General features: G+C 40.5%; 1 protein-coding gene across 21 annotated transcripts in view; it reads left to right on the top strand.

The window, feature by feature from the left end:
- PLEKHA8 (pleckstrin homology domain containing A8) overlaps positions 1-21,453 on the top strand; it is a 110,922-nt gene that overhangs the window by 20,824 nt on the left and 68,645 nt on the right. For 11 of the 21 annotated variants that reach the window (XR_014066905.1, XR_014066906.1, XR_014066903.1 and 8 more), the window contains exons 2-9: positions 2,928-3,044; positions 4,141-4,296; positions 5,853-5,977; positions 11,073-11,231; positions 12,258-12,298; positions 14,108-14,265; positions 16,505-16,664; positions 17,025-17,110. Coding sequence is in view for 12 of the 21 variants with exons in the window: in XM_081534835.1 (XP_081390961.1) it covers positions 2,928-3,044; positions 4,141-4,296; positions 5,853-5,977; positions 11,073-11,231; positions 12,258-12,298; positions 14,108-14,265; positions 16,505-16,664; positions 17,025-17,110 (1,002 nt within the window). In the remaining 9 variants the exon portion in view is untranslated. Of the gene's footprint in view, positions 1-2,927; positions 3,045-4,140; positions 4,301-5,852; positions 5,978-11,072; positions 11,232-12,257; positions 12,299-14,107; positions 14,266-16,504; positions 16,665-17,024; positions 17,111-21,453 lie in introns of all 21 variants that reach the window. The other 10 variants (XR_014066908.1, XM_081534840.1, XM_081534841.1 and 7 more) reach the window with 2 other exon arrangements.

The following is a 21,453-nucleotide window of genomic DNA, read 5'->3' as shown; positions in this document are numbered from 1 at the left end:
GAAAAGCTGTGACCAACCTAGACAGTATATTAAAAAGCAGAGACATTACTTTGCCGACAAAGGTCCATGTAGTCAAAGCTATAGTTTTTCCAGTAGTCATGTATGAATGTGAGAGTTGGAGTATAAAGAGAGCTGAGTGCCGAAGAACTGATGCTTTTGAACTGTGGTGTTGGAGAAGACTCTTGAGAGTCCCTTGGACTGCACGGAGATCAAACCTGTCCATCCTAAAGGAGATCAGTCCTGAATATTCATTGGAAGGATTGATGCTGAAGCTGAAAACTCTAGTACTTTGGCCACCTGATGCTTAGAACTGACTCATTGGAAAAGACCCTGATGCTGGGAAAGATTGAAGGCAGGAGGAGAAGGGGACGACAGAGGATGAGATGGTTGGATGGCATCACTGACTCGATAGACATGAATTTGAACAATCTCCCAGAGTTAGTGATGGACAGAGAAGCCTGGGGTGCTGCAGTCCATGGAGTCGCAAAGAGTCGAACACTAGTGACTGAACTGATTCTGACCAGTGTGAGATGGTACCTCATTATTGTTTTGATTTGCATTTCTCTGATAATTAGAGATGTTGAGCATCTTTTCATGTGCCTGTTGGCCATCTATATGTCTTCTTTGCAGAAATGCCTATTTAGGTCTTCTGCCCATTTATTGATTGGGTTGTTTGGTTTTTGTTGTTGAGTCATATGAGCTATTTGTATATTTTGGAAATTAAGCCTTGTCAATCATATCTTATGCAAATACTTTAGTTTATCTTAAAATTGATGGTATCTGATGGTTAATTTTTTGTGTCAATTCACCTGGGCCATGGATTGCCCAGACATTTGACTTATCATCATTCTGGTTGTGTCTGAGGGTGTTTCTGGATGGGATTAACATTTGAGTTGGTAAACATAGTAAAGTAGATTGCTTTTCCTAAAGTGAATGGGTCCCGTCCAAAGACCTAAATAGAACAAAAAGGAGTAAGGGGTAATAACTCTTCCTGCTTGACTGTTGAGCTGGAACTTTGGTCTTTTCCTGTTTTCTCACTCTCGCTAAAACATTGACTCTTCTTGGGTCTCAAGCCTTCTGACTTTGGACTGGAATTACAAGTTGATTCTCTCCTGATTCTCTATCTTGCTGACTGCAGATTTTGGTATTTCTCAGGCTCTGTAATGCATGAGCAAATTCCTTATTATAAATTATATGTAGATATGCCTACTTATTATTGGTTCTCTTTCTCTGGAGAATGAAGACTAATGTAGGTGAGGTCCGAAATTTGATAAAATATGATAATTGAGGGTACATTGAATTCCCTCTACTTGAGAGTCACGGTGGGTTTGGAGAATGTTTCACACCGAACATAATCATGGAAGTTGAGTTGTAAATGAGAATGATGCTACTGTTCTACACCAGGATAGCTTTCTGGCAATGGGGAGTCAGGGTTTGGGAGTTGTTACACCAGGAGGGACAGTGTTAGTTTTCTTCCCAGCTCTATTGTATACTTCCTTTGTGACTTTAGGTAGGTCACTTAATCTGTCTGGGATTGGTTTCCTTTTCTGTGAAAGAGCTGGTTGGACTCGGTGATTTCAAAGTCCTTTTTCATTTCTCAGAGTCTTAGCAGTTGATTCTTCTGTTTCAGTGAGGGGAGATGCATAAGGTGTAAATAATGACTTGTAGAGGGCTACAATATCACCAGTAATATCCAACTCCTGGAGTGCTGATTGTATACTCAACAAGGCATAATCTGATGATCAGTTTGATTTCTTGAATTGTAATGTTTATGTCAAGAACAGTAGTTTTCAGGTTTGTTTGCATAGAATTTGAAACCAGGGCCAGGAAGCATCACTTTCTGAAACAAAATTTACAAGTTCATTCCAAGAGGTTTTCCATCCAATAATTGACTTGTGTGGGTGTCGAGTTAAGCCCTTGGGACTCCTGACATCCAGTAAAGGGTCTAGGTGCTTTCCTGTCAGTGGTTCCCTGACATTACCTTTTGACATCAATAGGTGACTTACGTATTTACTTGGTGTGAATCTGTTCCCAAGGGCCCATCAGGTATGTACCTGGGCAGCCCTTGGGGCCCTGCCCAAAGTCCCTACCAACTTTCTCTCGGACTATCTCAGCCATGGAAGAGTCCAGTGAGAAATGTATCCTTAAAGGGCTGTGGCATTTCAGAGAGAGAGAAAAAAAAAATCTGACAGAGAGACTGACAAGGCTTATGCAAGAGATAGTCAGGGATGACATTTTAGGAAGAAGATCTAATTTGAGCAAAAGCTCTGAAGCAGGAATAGGGCAAGTAAGTTTGGTGTGACTAGAATATAGGTTGTGTAAGAGGACTAGATAAGATGTGAGTTTCCACTGAATATGATCTGTCCTCTGAAATTCTCTGAAGTAAAAAAAGTTAAGCCCGTGAATGTTTTAAGATTATTCCATTTCAATAGATCAATACCAAATAGTAAATTAAAGTTATCTTTTCCTAGAAATCACATGATCCTAGGCAGGCCTATTAGACAGCACTTCTGTAATGTTGAAAGGTCAGTATAATCCTTTGTCTCATTTTTAGGTTCAGAATAATTTTTCTTAACCAGAGGGGAAGAGAGCAAGTATGTTAACAATAATGTTTGGAAAACAATAATCTATAATCTTAGAAAAATTAAAAACCAAAGATTACTAGTACTGTATTAGGGGGAAAAAGGAATAAAAATCATCAGTAATCCCATTGCTTAGAGAATTATCACTATATTTATTGCTGCTTCTTCCAGACTTCTGTGCAAAAATGAGATCAAATATACAGATCTTTTCTAGCTTCTTTTTTCCCTTAGAATTTTCCCCCAGAAGATAAGTTCCTTGGAGTTGGAATCCAGCATCCTTTGTTAGGTCCTATTCTGTGTCCTGGGAAGCAGTAATTGAGACCATGCTCTTGCTCCTGTTTGCAGGTTGGCAGCCTCGGTGGTTCCTTCTCTGTGGGGGGATATTATCTTACTATGATTCTCCTGAAGATGCCTGGAAGGGTTGCAAAGGGAGCATCCAGATGGCAGTCTGTGAAATTCAAGGTGAGAAGCCAAGAGGTTTGCAGGGTTTATTCTTCTTTCTGTTTCTCCCCCACCATTTAAAAAAGCACTGATTTCTTATGCCTTTCTGTGCTGCTTCCAAAGTGTAGACAAAAGATATATTATGTTATGTTCCCCCCCCAAAAAAAAAACCTTGCAAGTAAGACCTAAAACTGCAGGCAGTTTTTACAAGAAGGTTGGTTAAGAGGTAGTGAAAATAAATGAGAGCAGTGTGTTTATTAATCACACCTCTAGTACCATTTCATAGTCTCCTGCTCACCTGGCACTTGAGGCAATCTTCTAACCTTGTGTTTTTATTGCAACATCAAACACTTCTGTGTTTAAATCAGGACACATACCTACCTTCTCACCACCACCATCATACTCAAAACTAAACAAGCAAACACCTAACAGACCTGCAAACAGCCTTTCCTTCTTGGTTTTAGGAATCTTAGGATGTGCTTGGAGGGTGTGGCTCAGAAACCGATTAGAACGGAATCAGGGGCACAGGGCTTGGAGGGTGAAGGGGAGTGTGGCTTGCTTGTTTCTTCTCCTAAAGGCTCTAAGGGAATTGTCACATTTTTTACATAATAAGTGAAGGAAGGTAGAAAAGGAAAAGTACTGTGTTCTTGATTGCTTTCCAGTTGTCACATTTTTTAATATGACACGTAAAGGAAGGTAGAAGAGTAAAAATACTCTGTTCAATTGCTTTCCAGTAACCCAAGGAGATAAAGAGCACATCCTTACTTGTTTGCATCAAGCCTTTCTGGCTGCAGAGCAGCATACTTTACACACACACACGCCAAAAGAGAAATTTTTCCTCTCTCCTCTTCTAACAGATCCTGAGGAGATTTAAGTGCTTCTTTTTTAGGCCAAAGTCTTGGTGAGACCTTGGAACCAGTTGCAGAGTTTTCCTTCTTCATCAGCAGAGACCTCTAGGAAGAGATAAATAAACCAGGAGAAGTTGTGAGGGCTGGCATCCTCTTTTGGAAGAAGTCCTCAGTAACTGGCCCCAGTAAAGCTCAGGAGTTTGGGTAGAGTGTAGGCTACCCAGACAGGGCTCTTCTGGGTTTCTGACTGCCCTCTGCCTTGCTCCCAGTTCATTCTGTAGATAACACACGCATGGACCTGATCATCCCTGGGGAACAATATTTCTACCTGAAGGCCAGAAGTGTGGCTGAGAGACAGCGGTGGCTGGTAGCCTTGGGGTCAGCCAAGGCCTGCCTGACAGACAGTAGGACCCAGAAGGAAAAAGGCAAGTATTGATTGTCCTCTGGCCTGGGAATCCTGGGAATCACCTGGTGGCATCTCTGGGTTCCCATGTTTGTTACCTTGCTTCTGACCACCTAGCCACAGCCAGCTTTTTATGTCATGCAAGTGCTGTACATCTCAGTGGAACTTAAACAATCTATACCTGACTCTTCTCTCTTAGCATGTCATGGTAGAAAGAGGGCAGGTTTTGGAGCCAGGCACAACTGGGTTCACATCATGGCTTTGTAGGGCACTGGCTAAGTGACCTTGGCATAGGACCTCTCTCATCTTCAGTTTCCTTGTGTTTTAGAAAGAGGTAATTATCTACCTTGCAAGAATTATCATGAGGATCAGTGATGATATAAAACTGCCTAGTACCTTGTCTGGCACAAAGTTGACTTTTGGTAAAGGGTAGCTGAACCAGAGAAGCCTTGGATCTGAGTGTTTGTCTCAGTAACACCCCACTTTCCCCTCCTTTTTCCTGGGGTGGATGGCTACTTAATTGTCAGGTTCCTGCTGCTTAATGCTCATTAACTCAACATCGTTAGGTCTCCTGAGAACCATGGCATAACTTTCTATCTGTCCTGCGTCACGAGTGCCAGAGCTTACTGCTTGAGCTCTGCCTTCTGACCCTGCATCCCCGAATGTACACCTGAAAAGATTGGTAGGAGAGAGAGGGGCCTCTGGGAAAAGTGTTTCAGGGACCTTTCTCATGACACATAATGGCAGATGTGCCTCACTTTTCAGGTAGACACAGTAAGATGGCCTCTTGGTTGGTTTTTAATGCTAAAATACTGGAGTAGGTAGCCTATCCCTCGTCTAGCAGATCTTCCAGACCGAGGAATCGAACCAGGGTCTCCTGCATTGCAGGCCGATTCTTTACCAGCTGAGCTACAAGGGAAACCCTTTTAATACTAAGTCAAAAGCAAATTCTTGACACTGTGAGCTCTGACTCATATCAGGTAGAATGTGCCGGTTCTTTCACAGAAAAGAAAACAGAGGCAGTAATGATTGTAGCCGAGCCCTCAGCGCCAGAGTGGGTGGAGTGCCGAACTAATGAAGAAGCAGCAGGTGTGAAAGGGTGCCATTTGCCTTTCCAGACAGCATGCTGGACCAGTCCTCTGATTCATGAGCTATCTTATTAGTGGTAATTGCATGTTACAGAACACTCCTTCCCAGTTTTGAGCGCCATGTTAGCAGATAGATAGCTGTGACCCCATTTTACAGATAGAAAAACTGTGGCAGAACTGAGATCAAAACCCTGAACCTTTTACTCTGTTCCCAGTTCTGACACAAGTGAATCAGAGGTATATGTCTCCTTCTTCCCATACTGGTGATTATTAAATATGTTGGGTCAAGAAATAATGTAGATTACTTCAGAAGGCTAGGAATCTCCTTTTTCTGTTTTTCTTGCTCCCATAACTTCAGTTATGTAGTATCTGTAGCCCATAATATAAACATCTGACTTTAAACATAGATTATATTTTATCTGTATAGTATGCTAACTAGTATATCAGTTATTTATTCTAATAATTACATTTTCATCATTTTGTTATTTAGAGTTTGCTGAAAACACTGAAAACTTGAAAACCAAAATGTCAGAACTAAGACTCTACTGTGATCTTCTTGTTCAGCAAGTAGATAAAACGAGAGAAGTGACCACAACTGGTGTGTCCAGTTCTGAGGTAAAATACCATTTGTCTTTGAAAAGTAGCACCAGATGTCACTTACCGGTGATGCATATTCTAACATAATCCATACCTTGGAATGTACTGTTTTTCACAGAAAAAAAGTGACAGACTTAAAGAGAAGAAATGTGTGCATTTCAGCATATGGAAGCATATAGTTTTCCTTCCTGGGAAGCATTCAGGATTAATTGATAACATTTGGAACTTTTAATTTTAGTACTAATGTACTAGAATACGTGTCTTCTCAGTTTGCCTAACTTTAAAAAATACAGCCTTAACTGTCTAACAGAGCCGTTTCTGTACTACTGATGTGGCTCCTAAGATGACAGCATCATGTGTGTCAGTTATGCATATCTGTCACCTCTCTTGAGACTGTAGCAGGATTTATTTCACTGTGGTAGATGTTCTGCTTTAGTATAGACTGGCGCTTTCAAGGATAGAGACACAGCTTTATTTCTCTCCATCATCAGCAAGGATTGAAATCTTTATCACTTATTAATGAAATTGTTATTTTCTCATTCTAAAACGTATATTAAAAGATGTATCTGGTGTTAATCTATGTATTGAATGGTTCACATTAACCAGAGAGAGGTCTCTGCTCTGCTGTCAAAGAAGTTATCTGAGAAACGGTGCCTACAAAAATGAAGAATCTGCAGATTATAATTAATAGTTTTAAATTACTTAGGTAATATGGCACTATGCTACTAATAGTATATGTGCTCTAAGTTTTTCTAATAAAAGTGTTTTAGCTCACTTGCATTCACTCTTTGAGGGGGGGCTCTGTTACCATTTCAGCGTGTTGTATACAAGACACTATGCTGAGGGAGGGCAGCGGGAGGGCCACCAAAACACTTCAGTCCTGCTTTTGGGATGTTAGAACCTAGAGCAGTGATTCTCCAGCCAGAGCAGTTTGCCCCTCAGGAGACATTGGGCCATATCCGAGACAGTTTCGGTTGTCACTACTGAGGGAGTGCTGTTGGCATCTAAGGGAGAGAGGTCAGGTGGCCAGATGCTGCTTAATATCTGGAAGGAACAGGAGAGCCACTCCCTCTCCATCTCCTGCTCCGATAATTAGCCAGCCCCAAATGCCAGTGGAGCCAAGGAAGAGAAGCCCTGGTCTAGAGGGAAAGGAGAAAGTGAATGCAGCAACTTTAAATTCAGAAGTGTTTATAGTAAGTGTTTAATTCAAAAGTGTTTGTATAGTAGTGAGTGTTTATATTGAGTGCCTCGGAAACTTGCTAATGAAACTGTGGCTATGGTATTGTGATTTATTGTTGTTGTTCAGTTGCTAAGTCATATCTGACTCTTTGCGATCCCATGGACTGCAGCACCCCAGGCTCCTCAGTCCTTCAGTATCTCCCAGAGTTTGCGCAAATTCATGTCCATTGAGTTGGTGACACTCTCACCATCTCATCCTCTGCCACTTCCTTTTCCTTTTACCTTCAGTCTTTCTCATCATCAGGGTCTTTTCCGGTGAGTCAGCTCTTTTACATCAGGTGGCCAAAGTGTTGGAGCTTCGGCTTCAGCATCAACCCTTCCAATGACTATTTAGAGTTGATTTCTTTTGAGATTAACTGGTTTGGTATCCTCCCTGCAGTCCAAGGGGCTCTCAAGAGTCTTCTCCAGCACCACAATTTGAAGGCATCAATTCTGATGCCTTCAGCTTTCTTTATGGTCCAACTTTCACATCTGTACATGACTACTGAAAAAACCATAACTTTGACTATATGGACCTTTGTTGGCAAAGTGATGTCTCTGCTTTATAATACACTGTCTAGGTTTGTCATAGCTTTCCTTCCAAAGAGCAAGTGTCTTTGAATTTCATGGCTGCAGTCACCATCCACAGTGATTTTGGAGCCCAAAAAAAGACAATTTGTCACTACTTCCCCTTTTCCCCTTCTGTTTGTCATGAGGTGATAGGACTGGATGCCACGATATTCATTTTTGAATGTTGAGTTTTAAGCCAGCTTTTTCACTCTTCTCTTTCACCCTCATCGAGAAGCTCTTTAGTTCCTCTTCACTTTCTGCTGTTAGAGTGGTATCATCTGCATATCTGAGATTGTTGATATTTGTCCTGGCAGTCTTGATTCCAGCTTGGATTCATCTAGCCTGGCATTTCACATGATGTTCTCTGTGTAGAAGTTAAGTAAGCAGGGTGACAATATACAGTCTTGTCTTAATCCTTTACCAATTTGGAACCAGTTCTAACTGTTGCTTCTTGACCTGCATACAGGTTTCTCAGGAGACAGATAAGGTGGTTTGGTATTCCTATCTCTTTAAAAATTTTCCAGTTTGTTGTACACAGTCAAAGGCTTTAGTATCATGAAGCAGAAGTAGATGTTTTTCTGGAATTCCCTTGCTTTTCTCTATGATCCATTGAATGTTAGCAATTTGACCTCTGGTTCCTCTGCCTTTTCTGAACCTAGCTTGTACATCTGGAAGTGCTCAGTTCTTGTACTGCTGAAGCCTAGCTTGAAGGATTTTGAACATAACCTTACTAGCATGTGAAATGGGCACAATTATATGGTAGTTTGAACATTCTTTGGCATTGCTTTTCTTTGGGATTGGAATGAAAACTGATTTGTTGATGAAGTCAACAAGTTGATGAATCCGCCTGCAATGCGGGAGACCTGGGTTCGGTCCCTGGGTTGGGAAGATCCCCTGGAGGAGGGCATGGCAACTCACTCCAGTTTTCTTGCCTGGAGAATCCCCATGAACAGCAGACCTGGCGAGCTGCAGTCCATGGGGTCGCAAAGAGTTAAGACACGACTGAGCAACTAAGCACAGCACAGCACATAGCCACTGCTGAGTCTTCCAAATTTGCTGACATATTGAGTGTAGCACTTTAACAGCATCATCTTTTAGGATTTGAAATAGCTCAGCTGGAATTCCATCACCTCAACTAGCTTTGTTCATAGTAATGCTTCTCAAGGCCCACTTGACCCCACACTTTAGGATGTCTGGCTCTAGGTGAGTGACAGCACCTTCGTGGTTATCCAGGTTATTAAAATCTTTTTTGTACAGTTCATCTGTGTATTCTTGCCACCTCTTCTTAATCTCTTATGCTTCTGTTAGGTCCTTACTGTTTTTGTCCTTTATTGTGTCCACCCTTGCATGCAATGTTCCCTTGATATCTCCAATTTTCTTGAAGACATATTTGTCTTTCTTGGGTCTCCTGCATTGGCAGGTGGATTCTTTGCCACTGAGTTAACAGGTAAGCCCTATTGTGGTTTATAATAAGAAACGTATGTTTGGTCTTTAGTTTTTGGCACAGAGTTCCTAAAGTAATCGTTGGAATTTCCTGCACTTCAAGTGATCAGGATGTCTTTTGTTATGTTAATAAGGCATCTGTTGAAAAGTGCCTAAAGATGGAGGTTCTGGTTGACAGTAGACCCTACCAAGTAGGGTTGGAACTTTCTTTCCTACCCCCTCACCTCCTGGGAGGGGAGAGGGACTGAAGATTGACCTCAGTCACCCTTGGCCAATGATTTAATCAATCGTGCCCATTTAATGAAACTTCAAAGCATGGGGTTTAGAAAGCTCTGGAGTTGGTAGATAGTGTTGACTGGGGAGAGTGGCACACTCAAGGGAGCATGGACGCTCCAAGCCTGTTCCCACATGCCTTGTCTTATACATCTCTTCCATCTTGCTGTTCCTGAGTTATACCCTTATATAATAAGCCAGTGATTGAGTAAGTAAAATGTTTCTCTTAGTTCTGTGAGCTGCTCTGGCAAAGTAGTTAAACACAAGGAGGGGGTCGTTGGAATCTTCAGTCTGTAGTGGGTCCGTCAGTAGCCCAAGTGACAACCTGAACTTGCCTCTGGTGTCTGAAGTGGGGGTGGGAAGCAGTCTTGTAGGACTGAGCATGTAATCTGTGAGACCTGACACTATTTCCAGGTAAATTGTGTAGAACTGTAGGTCACCTGGCTGGTGTCCAAGAATTTCTTGGTGGTGTGGAAAAAAATCACACATTGTAATTGGTGTCTGAATCATAATGGTTCATAACCATTAACATCTCACTTGTTAGAAATAATAAATTAAAGAAAATATAGGGGCCATGATTAAAGAACAAAATTCAACTGAGTAAAATTTAGAGATCTTGCTGGCTTTATTCAGCAGTTGATGAATTGAGCAGCATCCAGTCCATCCAGCAGATAGAAAGGAGCTGTGAAGAGCTGTACCAGACTAGAGATTTCTGTGGACCAAAGTGAGCAGGAACAAGGAAGTTACAGTGGGTATTTCCTGAATGGTTAAAGCAAGGTTACTTTTCTTATATGGAGCAAAGGGAAGTCTTGGAGCCAGGTCAGTAACTTGCGCTGAGCAGGCAAGCACTGACTGGTTGACCTAGGCCTGCCTTTTCTGGGATACCCAGCATAGAAACGTGGCTACATTTCTAGTTTGCTGATGTGAGGCTTAGCATGAGTGACTCCATCTTGGGCCAAATCTGATAGCTTTAACACCACTAAGATGTGGTTACCATACTCTCTAATCTGAGGGTGGCCTGTTTTCTGAATAACTTATTAGTATCAATATCCACTATCACCCTGAGAAAGTGAAATGACTTGGAGAAAAAAATGATTTGATGCTCAAAAGAATTCCAGTTGGAAAAACCTATTAGACTCATCTGTACTGAAAGCCAAAAAGCCCATTCTGAAAGCAAACAATGTGATATTTGGTTTCTAACGCTTCTGTTCTGGAAGCTCGATTTTTATTCAGAACACGTTTCTCCATTGATCCCACTGGTCGTCAATCCATGTGACTCTGTTTGGTGTCCGCCACCCCTTATAGACTAGAAACTCCATGAGGGCTCAGTGTCTGACATATTGCTATCATATAGAAGTTGTTGCCTTCAGCTGTAGTGGTGGGTGAGCCTGAAGAGTGAGCTGAGGGTAAGGCTTGTGTATGGATAATAGATAAATTAGACTTGTTTAGTCTTTTTCTTTTATAACTGGTACACATATTTGTCCAGCAAAATAGATGAGATTATTATTATTGTTGTTTTGTGGTAGATAAAACCTCTAAGACTATTCAACAATTGGGCTCTTTCCTTTTTGGCAAAGTAAAGGCATCTTCCACTCTGGTTGTTTCATAGGAGGGAATTGATGTGGGAACTCTGCTGAAATCAACCTGTAACACTTTTCTCAAGACTTTGGAAGAATGCATGCAGATTGCAAACGCAGCCTTCACTTCTGAGCTGCTCTACCGCACACCTCCAGGGTCACCTCAGCTGGCCATGCTCAAGTCCAGCAAGGTAACAGACCAGTTCAACTTGGCTGCAGCAGGGCATAGTGGAAAGTTAAGAAAGTGATAGACTGAGCTGCTATATAAGGAAGGCAACTGATGAGTTCCCTTTTGCAACTGTAGTGGACTTTACTTTATGTGCACTTTTACATCTGCCCTCAGTCCCTCATATCCACTCAGGTACTGTTGGCAGTTTTACCACCTAGACATGTCTCTCTCTCTCTGATGTAGCTGGCCTCTTTTCTCCAGCCTTCCTGTCCAGTGAGTCTTGTTGAGATTGGTGGTAACCTTGTAACTAACTGCCTTCTGCCTACTCTTCCAGGCAGCCTACAGTATTTCTATTCATGCAGTGTAAATTGGACCACCTAAAACTTTTGGTGATTCCCTTGTTACCTACAGGTTAAAGTCAAAATGTCTTAGCTGCTTCCCACGTCACCAACCTTTTTTTTTTTTTGGTCATAACCCGGTTTAAACCTGTTAACTGCTTATAGCTCCCCCACTTCTTTGGGCCATTTCTCAGTATCAAGAATGCCCTTCTCCAATGTCTTTCCCTGGTTAGCTTTTACTCATCCTTCAAAATTTTATCTTTCCCTGAATCCCTTAGTTGGGCTAAGAGTTCCTCCTCTACACATACCCCTGTTTTAGCCTCAATCTGTATTGAGGGCAAGAACTCTATACTGTGAACCTTTATACTTCCAGTGTTTGGTAAAATGCTGTAACATAGTTTGGCATTTAATAATATTGTAATGAGTGTAATTGTAATTACAAGAAAGTCAAGCATTTGAATATGGTATTTAGGTCCTTCAAAAGACCATTTTCCTTTTTCTTGGAAATTTGGGTACCCTTATTTGAGTAACTATGAAAGACTGGTTGGGTTCAGTGACTCCTTTCTTTTGGCAGGACGTAAAATGATTCCTCTTGAGTAGGGTAGTGTGTGTTATGATCATATTTACCACTCTCATATTGGATAAAACTCTAAATATATTCTATTGGGAATTTTAACATGTGAACTTTCTTTTCTTTGCTTCTTTTAAAGATGAAACATCCTATTGTACCGATTCATAATTCATTGGAAAGGTACAGTAACAGTTTTTGTTTTTTCTTCTTTTTAAAAATATAAGGATATTGGTATTCCTTGTTTGTTTTTTTTTTAAGAATATTTTTATCATGTGGTGGTTTTTCTCATAGTTTGAGATGATACCAAGGGAAACAGTGTCTGATTTTCCTCTTTTGGGTGAGCCTGAAGCAATGCAAACTTTCATTCAACACTGACTACTAGTGAAGAGGTTTGCATTTCCCCAGGATATGGATCTCATGCATATTGTCTAGTAACTTTTCATCTCTCTGGTGCCTGAGTGTTGGAACCTCCTCTCTTGTGGAGGAGCTGAGCATTGATTTAAGTGTGTTTTCCTGGTAGCTCAGACAGTAAAGCGTCTGCCTACAATGTGGAAGACCCAGTTTCGATCCCTGGGTCGGGAAGATCCCCTGGAGAAGGACATGGCAACCCACTCCAGTATTCATGCCTGGAAAATCCCATGGACTGAGGAGCCTGGTGGGCTACAATCCATGGGGTCGCAAAGAGTCGGACACGACTGAGCGACGTCACTTCACTTATCAGAAAAGACAGTGCTATTTTGTTTAAAAATAAAAAGATAGCTTTATAGGTTAGAAAAAGGATGTAATATCAAAATCTGAATTATTGGAAAAAAGTACATATTTACACAGTTGTGTTCCAGTTATTAAATAAGGTCTTTACTTGGTTATTATTTCATATAAGCATTTACATATTTTGACATAGTCCATGTATCTGTCTTTTCAAGTTATAATTTAACATTTCATCTCTTTATATACTGTTTGCTTCTTTAGTACAAAGATTGTTCCTCAGTTTGGTTAACAATTTTCTCTTGATCTAAATATTTCTACAAGGAACATCTTGTAGATTTTTTTTTTCTTTTGAAGTATTTCATCAATATATACTCATATTTTTAATTACTGAGTTGAAATATAGTGTCTTTTTACAAAACAAATGGTTTTTCTGGAATCACCACATATAGCTTGGACGTTTTCCCTTTATTCTTTTTTTTTCCCTTTAATTTTATTAGTGTAATACTGGCAAGAATACTGGAGTGGATAGCCATTCCCTTCTCCAGGGGATCTTCCTAACCCAGGGGTCAAACCCAGGTTTCCTGCATTACGGGCAAATTCTTTACCATCTGATCCACCAGGGAAGTCCCCTAGAAGAAAGTGTCTTTGTTCTAATTTGGCTGAGTTTAGTTATTTATAAGGTGTTATGATTGTCCCTTAAACAGAATCAGCTATTTCACTTGCATGTTGAATAGCCTTTTCTGTTACCCTGAAGAGCAACAGATTCTCAGGATGTATTGTGTCTTCCCAAGTTTTTTCTGTCTTCCTGGACCACAACTTGTGGCTTCTAGTCAGTTAATTGCTAGGCAAACAAATGGAAGTAGTCAGTGATTTCAGACCTGAGAATAGAAAAAACCTCCCAGGGAGAAGCTGAGGAAAGTGAGAAAAGGGTTAAATGTGGTACCTGTAGAAAAGTTGTTTGAAAACCAGCGCTGTCAGTGAATGTTTCCTGTTGCTGGTGGGGAGCAGGAAGTTTGAGTAAGCTTAGGGTACATAAAGAGCCATTCATGGTTTCTGAACTTCAGCCTGGAGTCAGGCCTGCTCCCAACACAGAAAGATACCTGTCTTGGAAGCAGGAGGGTGGGGTGAGAGATTTGGCTTGATTTAACAATTCTGTTTTTTAATCAGTGTTAAAAGAAGTTGGTAATTGTGAATCCTTCCCCCCAACCCTCAGAATGAGATCATCTGTGCAGTCTATTTATGACCAAGTAATTGGACTTTTTTCCTTTTAAAAAATTTTAGGCAAATGGAGTTAAACAGTTGTGAAAATGGATCTTTAAATATGGAAATAAATGATGATGAAGAAATCCTATTGAGAAACAAGAGCTCCTTATGTTTGAAACCTGCAGAGACAGATTGTAGCATATCAAGTGAAGAAAATACAGATGATAATATAACAGGTAAAAACAAAAAAGATGTGAAGCAAACTATTGACTAAAAGGATCGTGGGGGTTTGATTCATTATCCATGATGTGATCCTTGATAGGGATTGACCTCAGAACAGTGTGCCAGGTAGCTCCTGAGATGTTGGTTAGATAACACAGGTCACATGACACATTCTGCCATCCCATCTGACCCCCATGTTGGAAAGCAGAATGAAGAGGGATTTTCCCACTCACTGTTCTTAGCTGTGATGTTCATGGGCTTCAGTGAGCTGTAGCTGTCTGTGCTGACTTTTTTAGAGAGTGTAAGTGTTAGAGCTTTCTTAGAATTTCAGTCCTTTGAACATAGACTATGATGTGAAACTTAAGGGTCTGCAACATTATGGCAATTCAGTTTTCCATGCTCCTGATTTCTGATGAGGCCTGAGGATGACAGAATTCACCAGCCACCATCAGATTTTCACCTGGCCTTTACTGTGTTCATCAAACCAAATTTCAAATTTAAGTAATGACCTGTAGTTGAAAATGCTGCCCTTTTGGATTTACTAATTTCATTGTCTCTAATCCTAAAACCAAATTCAGATCAGTCCATGACAGCCATCTTAGAGCTTTTAATTGTGTTATAAGTAAGTATTAAATAGTTTGAAAATAAAATTTTTTAGAAAGTTTTCTCCTCATCTCCTCTGGTGAGTGGGAGGAAGAAAAGATGCATTTTTATAGCTGTTAATCTGCACCTAGCAATCCATACATCATCGAAGTCTTATCCCTTGAGTAAATAATAAAGACAGGAGAATTTCAGTTACGACAGTACTCTTGTTTATCTGACCCCGTAATTTTCTTCTAGGAATCTGTCCTCAGGGAATAGTCAGTCTAAGGACAGGTATCTGTGGACAGGGATGACTTTTATGACATTATGTCACTTCTCATCACTCGTGGTAATTGTGTTCTATTCAGTTACTGCAGACCCAAAACTAGCAAATATTGAACCATTGCTCCTAGGGGAACACATGGTTAGGTTCTTAAAAGCTTCCCAGGTGACACTAGTGGGGAAGAACCCATCTGCCAGTGCAGGAGACGTAAGAGGCACGGGCTTGATCCTGGGTCAGGAAGATCCCCTGCAGAAGGACATGACAACCCTCTCCAGTATTCTTGCCTGGAGAATCCCATAGACAGAGGAGCCTGGAGGGGGCTACACTCTATAGCATCGCAAAGAGTCGGACATGACTGAAATGACTCAGCACACACGCACATGTATGAAATAGATAACTAATAAAGGCCTTCTGTATAGCACAAGGAATCTACTCAGTACTCTGTAATGGCCTATATGGGAAAAGAATCTAAAAAAAGAATGGATATATGTATATATAACTGATTCACTTTGCTTGTATGCCTGAAACAAACACAACATTGTAAACCAACTATACTCCAATAAAAATTTAAAAAAGAAAAGAAAAAAATATCCCTCCTCCCAAAGGGAAAAAAAGACACTGTGTTTATATTGTTAACTCATTAACATTGAACCCACAGCATAGCTCTATAACTCATGCCTGAACAAAGCTTATCTTACATAAGCTTATATATTAAATAGCATGTGTTTTTCCATAAGACAAATCACAGCCTTCTTATGCTTAGAACACTAGAAAGCACTACCCGTGGAGGGCCTTTTAAACAGCAAAATCAACAATGAAATGCACACAAATGCAAAAAAGATGGCACTAAATAAACACATTTGTGTACAGTATAAAAGGTGAAACAAGAAGGCAATATCACCTTGTTTAGCCTCAGTTAGGAACATGTGTGTGAGGTAACTCTAATTTTTTTACCACTCTGCACGTATCTAGAATGACTGCACGAATGCCATAAGCATTGATTTTAGTATTACAAATAAACTTCAACAGGCAAGCAAATCTGCAAAGATAGAATACACTAATAATGAGGCTCAACTCTATTTATAATACTAAAATTTTAGAAACCACCTAAATGCCCTCCACATAAGCATGATGCAGTATTATATGATCATTAAAATCATGTTTTGAAATGTATTGAGAGATATTGAAAATATTTATGATATCAGTGAAAAGCTGGATGAAAATCTACATATATTTAAGCCCAATTTTGTGTGTGATGTGTAATATTTCACTCATTGATTTTTCTTTCTTGATACTTTTCTGTGTTAGAAATATTCAACAATGAATATGTATATATATTAATCTTTGTAATAAATAAAGGTTACTAATAGGTATCTTCTTCTGTACAGTCCAAGGTGAAATTATGAAGGAAGATGGAGAGGAAAGCCTGGGAAATCATGACAGCGACCTGGCACAGCCTGAATTGCACTCCACAAGCAGCTCTCCAGAATCCCATTGGGAAGAAGATCAAGAAGTCATCCCAACTTTCTTTAGTACCATGAACACCAGGTATTCTCTACTCTTTCAAATCACTGACACTTGGATACCAGTCTTCCTCCTGAATAGAGATTGTGGCGTACCATGTGTGTGCTTTATTGTTCACCTTGTCTGAAGCAGTGGATAAGAAGGATATGGATTGCAAGAATATACGCTGTCAACAAGTTTTAGCTTGCTTTGGTGAATTATCTTTGGAAAATGATTTTATTAGACTGTGTTATAATAGGAAAACAATCACTGGGTCATGTTTGTGAATAAGGCTAAATGATTTGTTCTCTGAGGGGCAGCTGTTTTCATGACTACCTCTGAACTGCAGAGCATGCTAATGTTGTATTTTCAATCTTTCCTCCTTTGTATCACTAAATTGTTTAGCTTTAGTGACATTGAACTTCTGGAAGACAGTGGCATTCCCACAGAAGCATTCTTAGCATCATGTTATGCTGTGGTTCCAGTATTAGGTAAGATTGCTAGATTTGCCTTAAATTCACTAGTCTCTGGAATCTGTTTCAATAAAGTTATTTTGTAGTAAAAATACACTGAACTATGTGTACAGTTAGATGACCCTTCTTATCTACCTCTTCATATCACCAGCCACATACAGTTAAAACTGTTAAAACCTTAACCGTTATCACATATTTCCATTTCATTTCTAATTATGAATAATAATGATCCCAGAGCTGTGTAATGAAAAAAAGGGAATTCTGTTTTCTAGAAATCATATTTATGAGCAAAAGTGAAAGTATTAGTAGTTGAGGAACAGATCTTCAAATCCACTCAGTTCAGTTCAGTCGATCAGTCGTGTCCGACTCTTTGCGACCCCATGAACTGCAGCACGACAGGCCTCTCTGTCCATCACCAACTCCCGGAGTCTACCCAAACCCATGTCCATCGAGTCAGTGATGCCATCCAACCATCTCATCCTCTGTCGTCCCCTTCTCCTCCCGCCCTCAATCCTACCCAACATTAGGGTCTTTTCCAATGAGTCAACCCTTCGAATGAGGTGCCCAAAGTATTGGAGTTTCAGCTTCAACATCAGACCTTCTAATGAACACCCAGGATTGATCTCTTTTAGGATGGATTGATTGGATCTCCTTGCAGTCCAAGGGACTCTCAAGAGTCTTCTCCAACACCACAGTTCAAAAGCATCAATTCTGCGGCGCTCAGCTTTTTTCACCGTCCAACTCTCACATCCATACATGACCACTGGAAAAACCATAGCCTTGACTAGACGTACTTTTGTTGGCAAAGTAATGTCTCTGCTTTTAAATATGCTATCTAGGTTGGCCATAACCTTCCTTCCAAGGAGTAAGCGTCTTTTAATTTCATGGCTACAATCACCATCAGCAGTGATTTTGGAGCCCAAAAAAATAAAGTCTGACACTGTTTCCCCATCTATTTCCCATGAAGTGATGGGACCAGATGCCATGATCTTAGTTTTCTGAACGTTGAGCTTTAAGCCAACTTTTTCACTCTCCTCTTTCACCTTCATCAAGAGGCTCTTTAGTTCTTCTTCACTGTCTGCCATAAGGGTGGTGTCATCCGCATATCTGAGGTTATTGATATTTCTCCCGGCAATCTTGATTCCAGCTTGTGTTTCTTCCAGCCCAGCGTTTGTCATGATGTACTCTGCATATAAGTTAAATAAGCAGGGTGACAATATACAGCCTTGATGACTCCTTTTCCTATTTTGAACCAGTCTGTTGTTCCATGTCCAGTTCTAACTGTTGCTTCCTGACCTGCATACAGGTTTCTCAAGAGACAGGTCAGATGGTCTGGTATTCCCATCTCTTTCAGAATTTTCCACAGTTTATTGTGATCCACACAGTCAAAGGCTTTGGCATAGTCAATAAAGCAGAAATAGATGTTTTTCTGGAACTCTCTTGCTTTTTCGATGATCCAGCAGATATTGGCAATCTGATCTCTGGTTCCTCTGCCTTTTCTAAAACCAGCTTGAACATCTGGAAGTTCAGGGTTCACGTATTGCTGAAGCCTGGCTTGGAGAATTTTGAGCATTACTTTACTAGCATGTGAGATGAGTGCAATTGTGCAGTAGTTTGAGCATTCTTTGGCATTGCCTTTGTTTGGGATTGGAACGAAGACTGACCTCTTCCAGTCCTGTGGCCACTGCTGAGTTTTCCAGATTTGCTAGCATATCGAGTGCAGCACTTTCACAGCATCACCTTTGAGGATTTGAAATAGCTCAACTGGAATTCCATCACCTCCACTAGCTTTGTTCGTAGTGATGCTTTCTAAGGCCCACTTGACTTCACATTCCAGGATGTCTGGCTCTAGGTGAGTGATCACACCATCATGATTATCTGGGTCGTGAAGATCTTTTTTGTACAGTTCTTCTGTGTATTCTTGCCACCTCTTCTTAATATCTTCTGCTTCTGTTAGGTCCATACCATTTCTGTCCTTTATTGAGCCCATCTTTGCATGAAATGTTCCTTTGGTATCTCTAATTTTCTTGAAGAGATCTCTAGTCTTTCCCAATCTGTTGTTTTCCTCTATTTCTTTGCACTGATTGTTGAGGAAGGCTTTCTTATCTCTCCTTGCTATTCTTTGGAACTCTGCATTCAGATGGGAATATCTTTCCTTTTCTCCTTTGCTTTTCGCTTCTCTTCTCTTCCAAGCTATCTGTAAGGCCTCCTCAGACAGCCATTTTGCTTTTTTGCATTTCTTTTCCATGGGGATTTTCTTGATCCCTGTCTCCTGTACAATGTCATGAACCTCTGTCCATAGTTCATCAAGCAGTCTGTCTATCAGGTCTAGACCCTTAAATCTATTTGTCACTTCCACGGTATACTCATAAGGGATTTGATCTAGGTCATACCTGAATGGTCTAGTGGTTTTCCCTACTTTCTTCAATTTAAGTCTGAATTTGGCAATAAGCAGTTCATGATCCGAGCCACAGTCAGCTCCCGGTCTTGTTTTTGCTGACTGTATAGAGCTTCTCCATCTTTGGCTGCAAAGAATATAATCAGTCTGATTTCGGTGTTGACCATCTGGTGATGTCCACGTGTAGAGTCTTTTCTTGTGTTGTTGGAATAGGGTGTTTGCTATTACCAGTGCGTTCTCATGGCAAAACTCTATTAGCCTTTGCCCTGCTTCATTCTGTACTCCAAGGCCAAACTTGCCTGTTACGCCAGGTGTTTCTTGACTTCCTACTTTTGCATTCCAGTCCCCTATAATGAAAAGGACATCTTTTTTGGGTGTTAGTTCTAAAAGGTCTTGTAGGTCTTCATGGAATCGTTCAACTTCAGCTTCTTCGGCATTACTGGGTGGGGCATAGACTTGGATTACCGTGATATTGAATGGTTTGCCTTGGAAACGAACAGAGATCATTCTATCATTTTTGAGATTGCATCCAAGTACTGCATTTCGGACTCTTTTGTTGACCATAATGGCTACTCCATTTCTTCTAAAGGGATTCTTGCCCACAGTAGTAGATATAATGGTCATCTGAGTTAAATTCACCCATTCCAGTCCATCTTAGTTCGCTGATTCCTAGAATGTCCATGTTCACTCTTGCCATCTCCTGTTTGACCACTTCCAATTTGCCTTGATTCATGGACCTAACATTCCAGGTTCCTATGCAATATTGTTCTTTACAGCATCGGACTTTGCGTCTGTCACCAGTCACATCCACAGTTGGGTATCGTTTTTGCTTTGGCTCCATCCCATCATTCTTTCTGGAGTTATTTCTCCACTGATGTCCATTAGTATATTGGGCACCTACTGACCTGGGGAGTTCATCTTTCAGTGTCCTATATTTTTGCCTTTTCATACTGTTCAAATCCACTAGTAGTATGAAAATGGACATGAATTTGAACAAACTCTGGGAGTTAGTGGAGGACAGAGGAGCCTATCATGCTACGGTCCATGGGGTCCCAAAGAGTCAGACACAGCTTAGCAAGTGAACAACAACAATAACACTATGAAAAAGCATTTTACCACCTAAAACATTTTTTCAGATTAAAAAACATTACATATATAACTTTAAGTTTAAATTCCATTGACTTTTTATAGAGCCAATAATACCAGGAATTGCTAATGTGTTAAAGTTTACTGTAGAATCCATTTAATTATGTACCTCTTTTTTAAGTCAAAGTTTATTTTGCATAGAACTTAACTGTTATAATTTAATGAGTTTTGACAAATGCATCTACTGGTGTAATCCACTCCTCTATCAAGACAGAATATGCTTTCATTATCCCAGAATGTCCCCTATTCCAGTCAGTCCCCAAACTGTCACCCAGCCGAAGCAACTGTACTGCTTGCTGTCACTGTAGGTTAGGTGTCAAGTTTTCATCTTTGTTATTATGTCTGTTAGTATCTCATTCCTTTTTATTGCTGGATAGTATTCTGCTAAGGGAGTATACCCCAATTTGTTTATTCAGTCTTCTGCTGATAGACATTTGGATAATTTCTTATTTGGGGCTTTGTTGTTGTTGTGTGGTCTCTTTTAAGTCATATCTGACTTTTATGACCCCAGGGACTGTAGCCTGCCAGACTCCTCTGGCCATGGAATTACCCAGGCAGTAAAACTGGAGTGGGTTGCCATTTCCTTCTCCAGGGAATCTTTCTGATCCAGGGATCAAACCCATGTTTTCTGCATTGACAGGTGGATTCTTAACCACTGAGCCACCAGAGAAGCCCCTGTTTGGGGCTATTATAAGTGAAATTGCTATCAATATTTTTGTGTCTGTGGGCACATGTTTTCATTTTCCTTAATAACTTAGAGTGGAATAGCTGATTCATAGGGTTTATACCTCTAGTTTCGTAGAGTGGGTATGCCGTT

Source organism: Giraffa tippelskirchi, chromosome 10 (genome assembly GCF_054371585.1).
Source record: "Giraffa tippelskirchi isolate mGirTip1 chromosome 10, T2T-mGirTip1v1.2.pri, whole genome shotgun sequence".
Taxonomy (NCBI): domain Eukaryota; kingdom Metazoa; phylum Chordata; class Mammalia; order Artiodactyla; family Giraffidae; genus Giraffa; species Giraffa tippelskirchi.
This window is presented reverse-complemented; position numbering and strand designations above follow the sequence as displayed.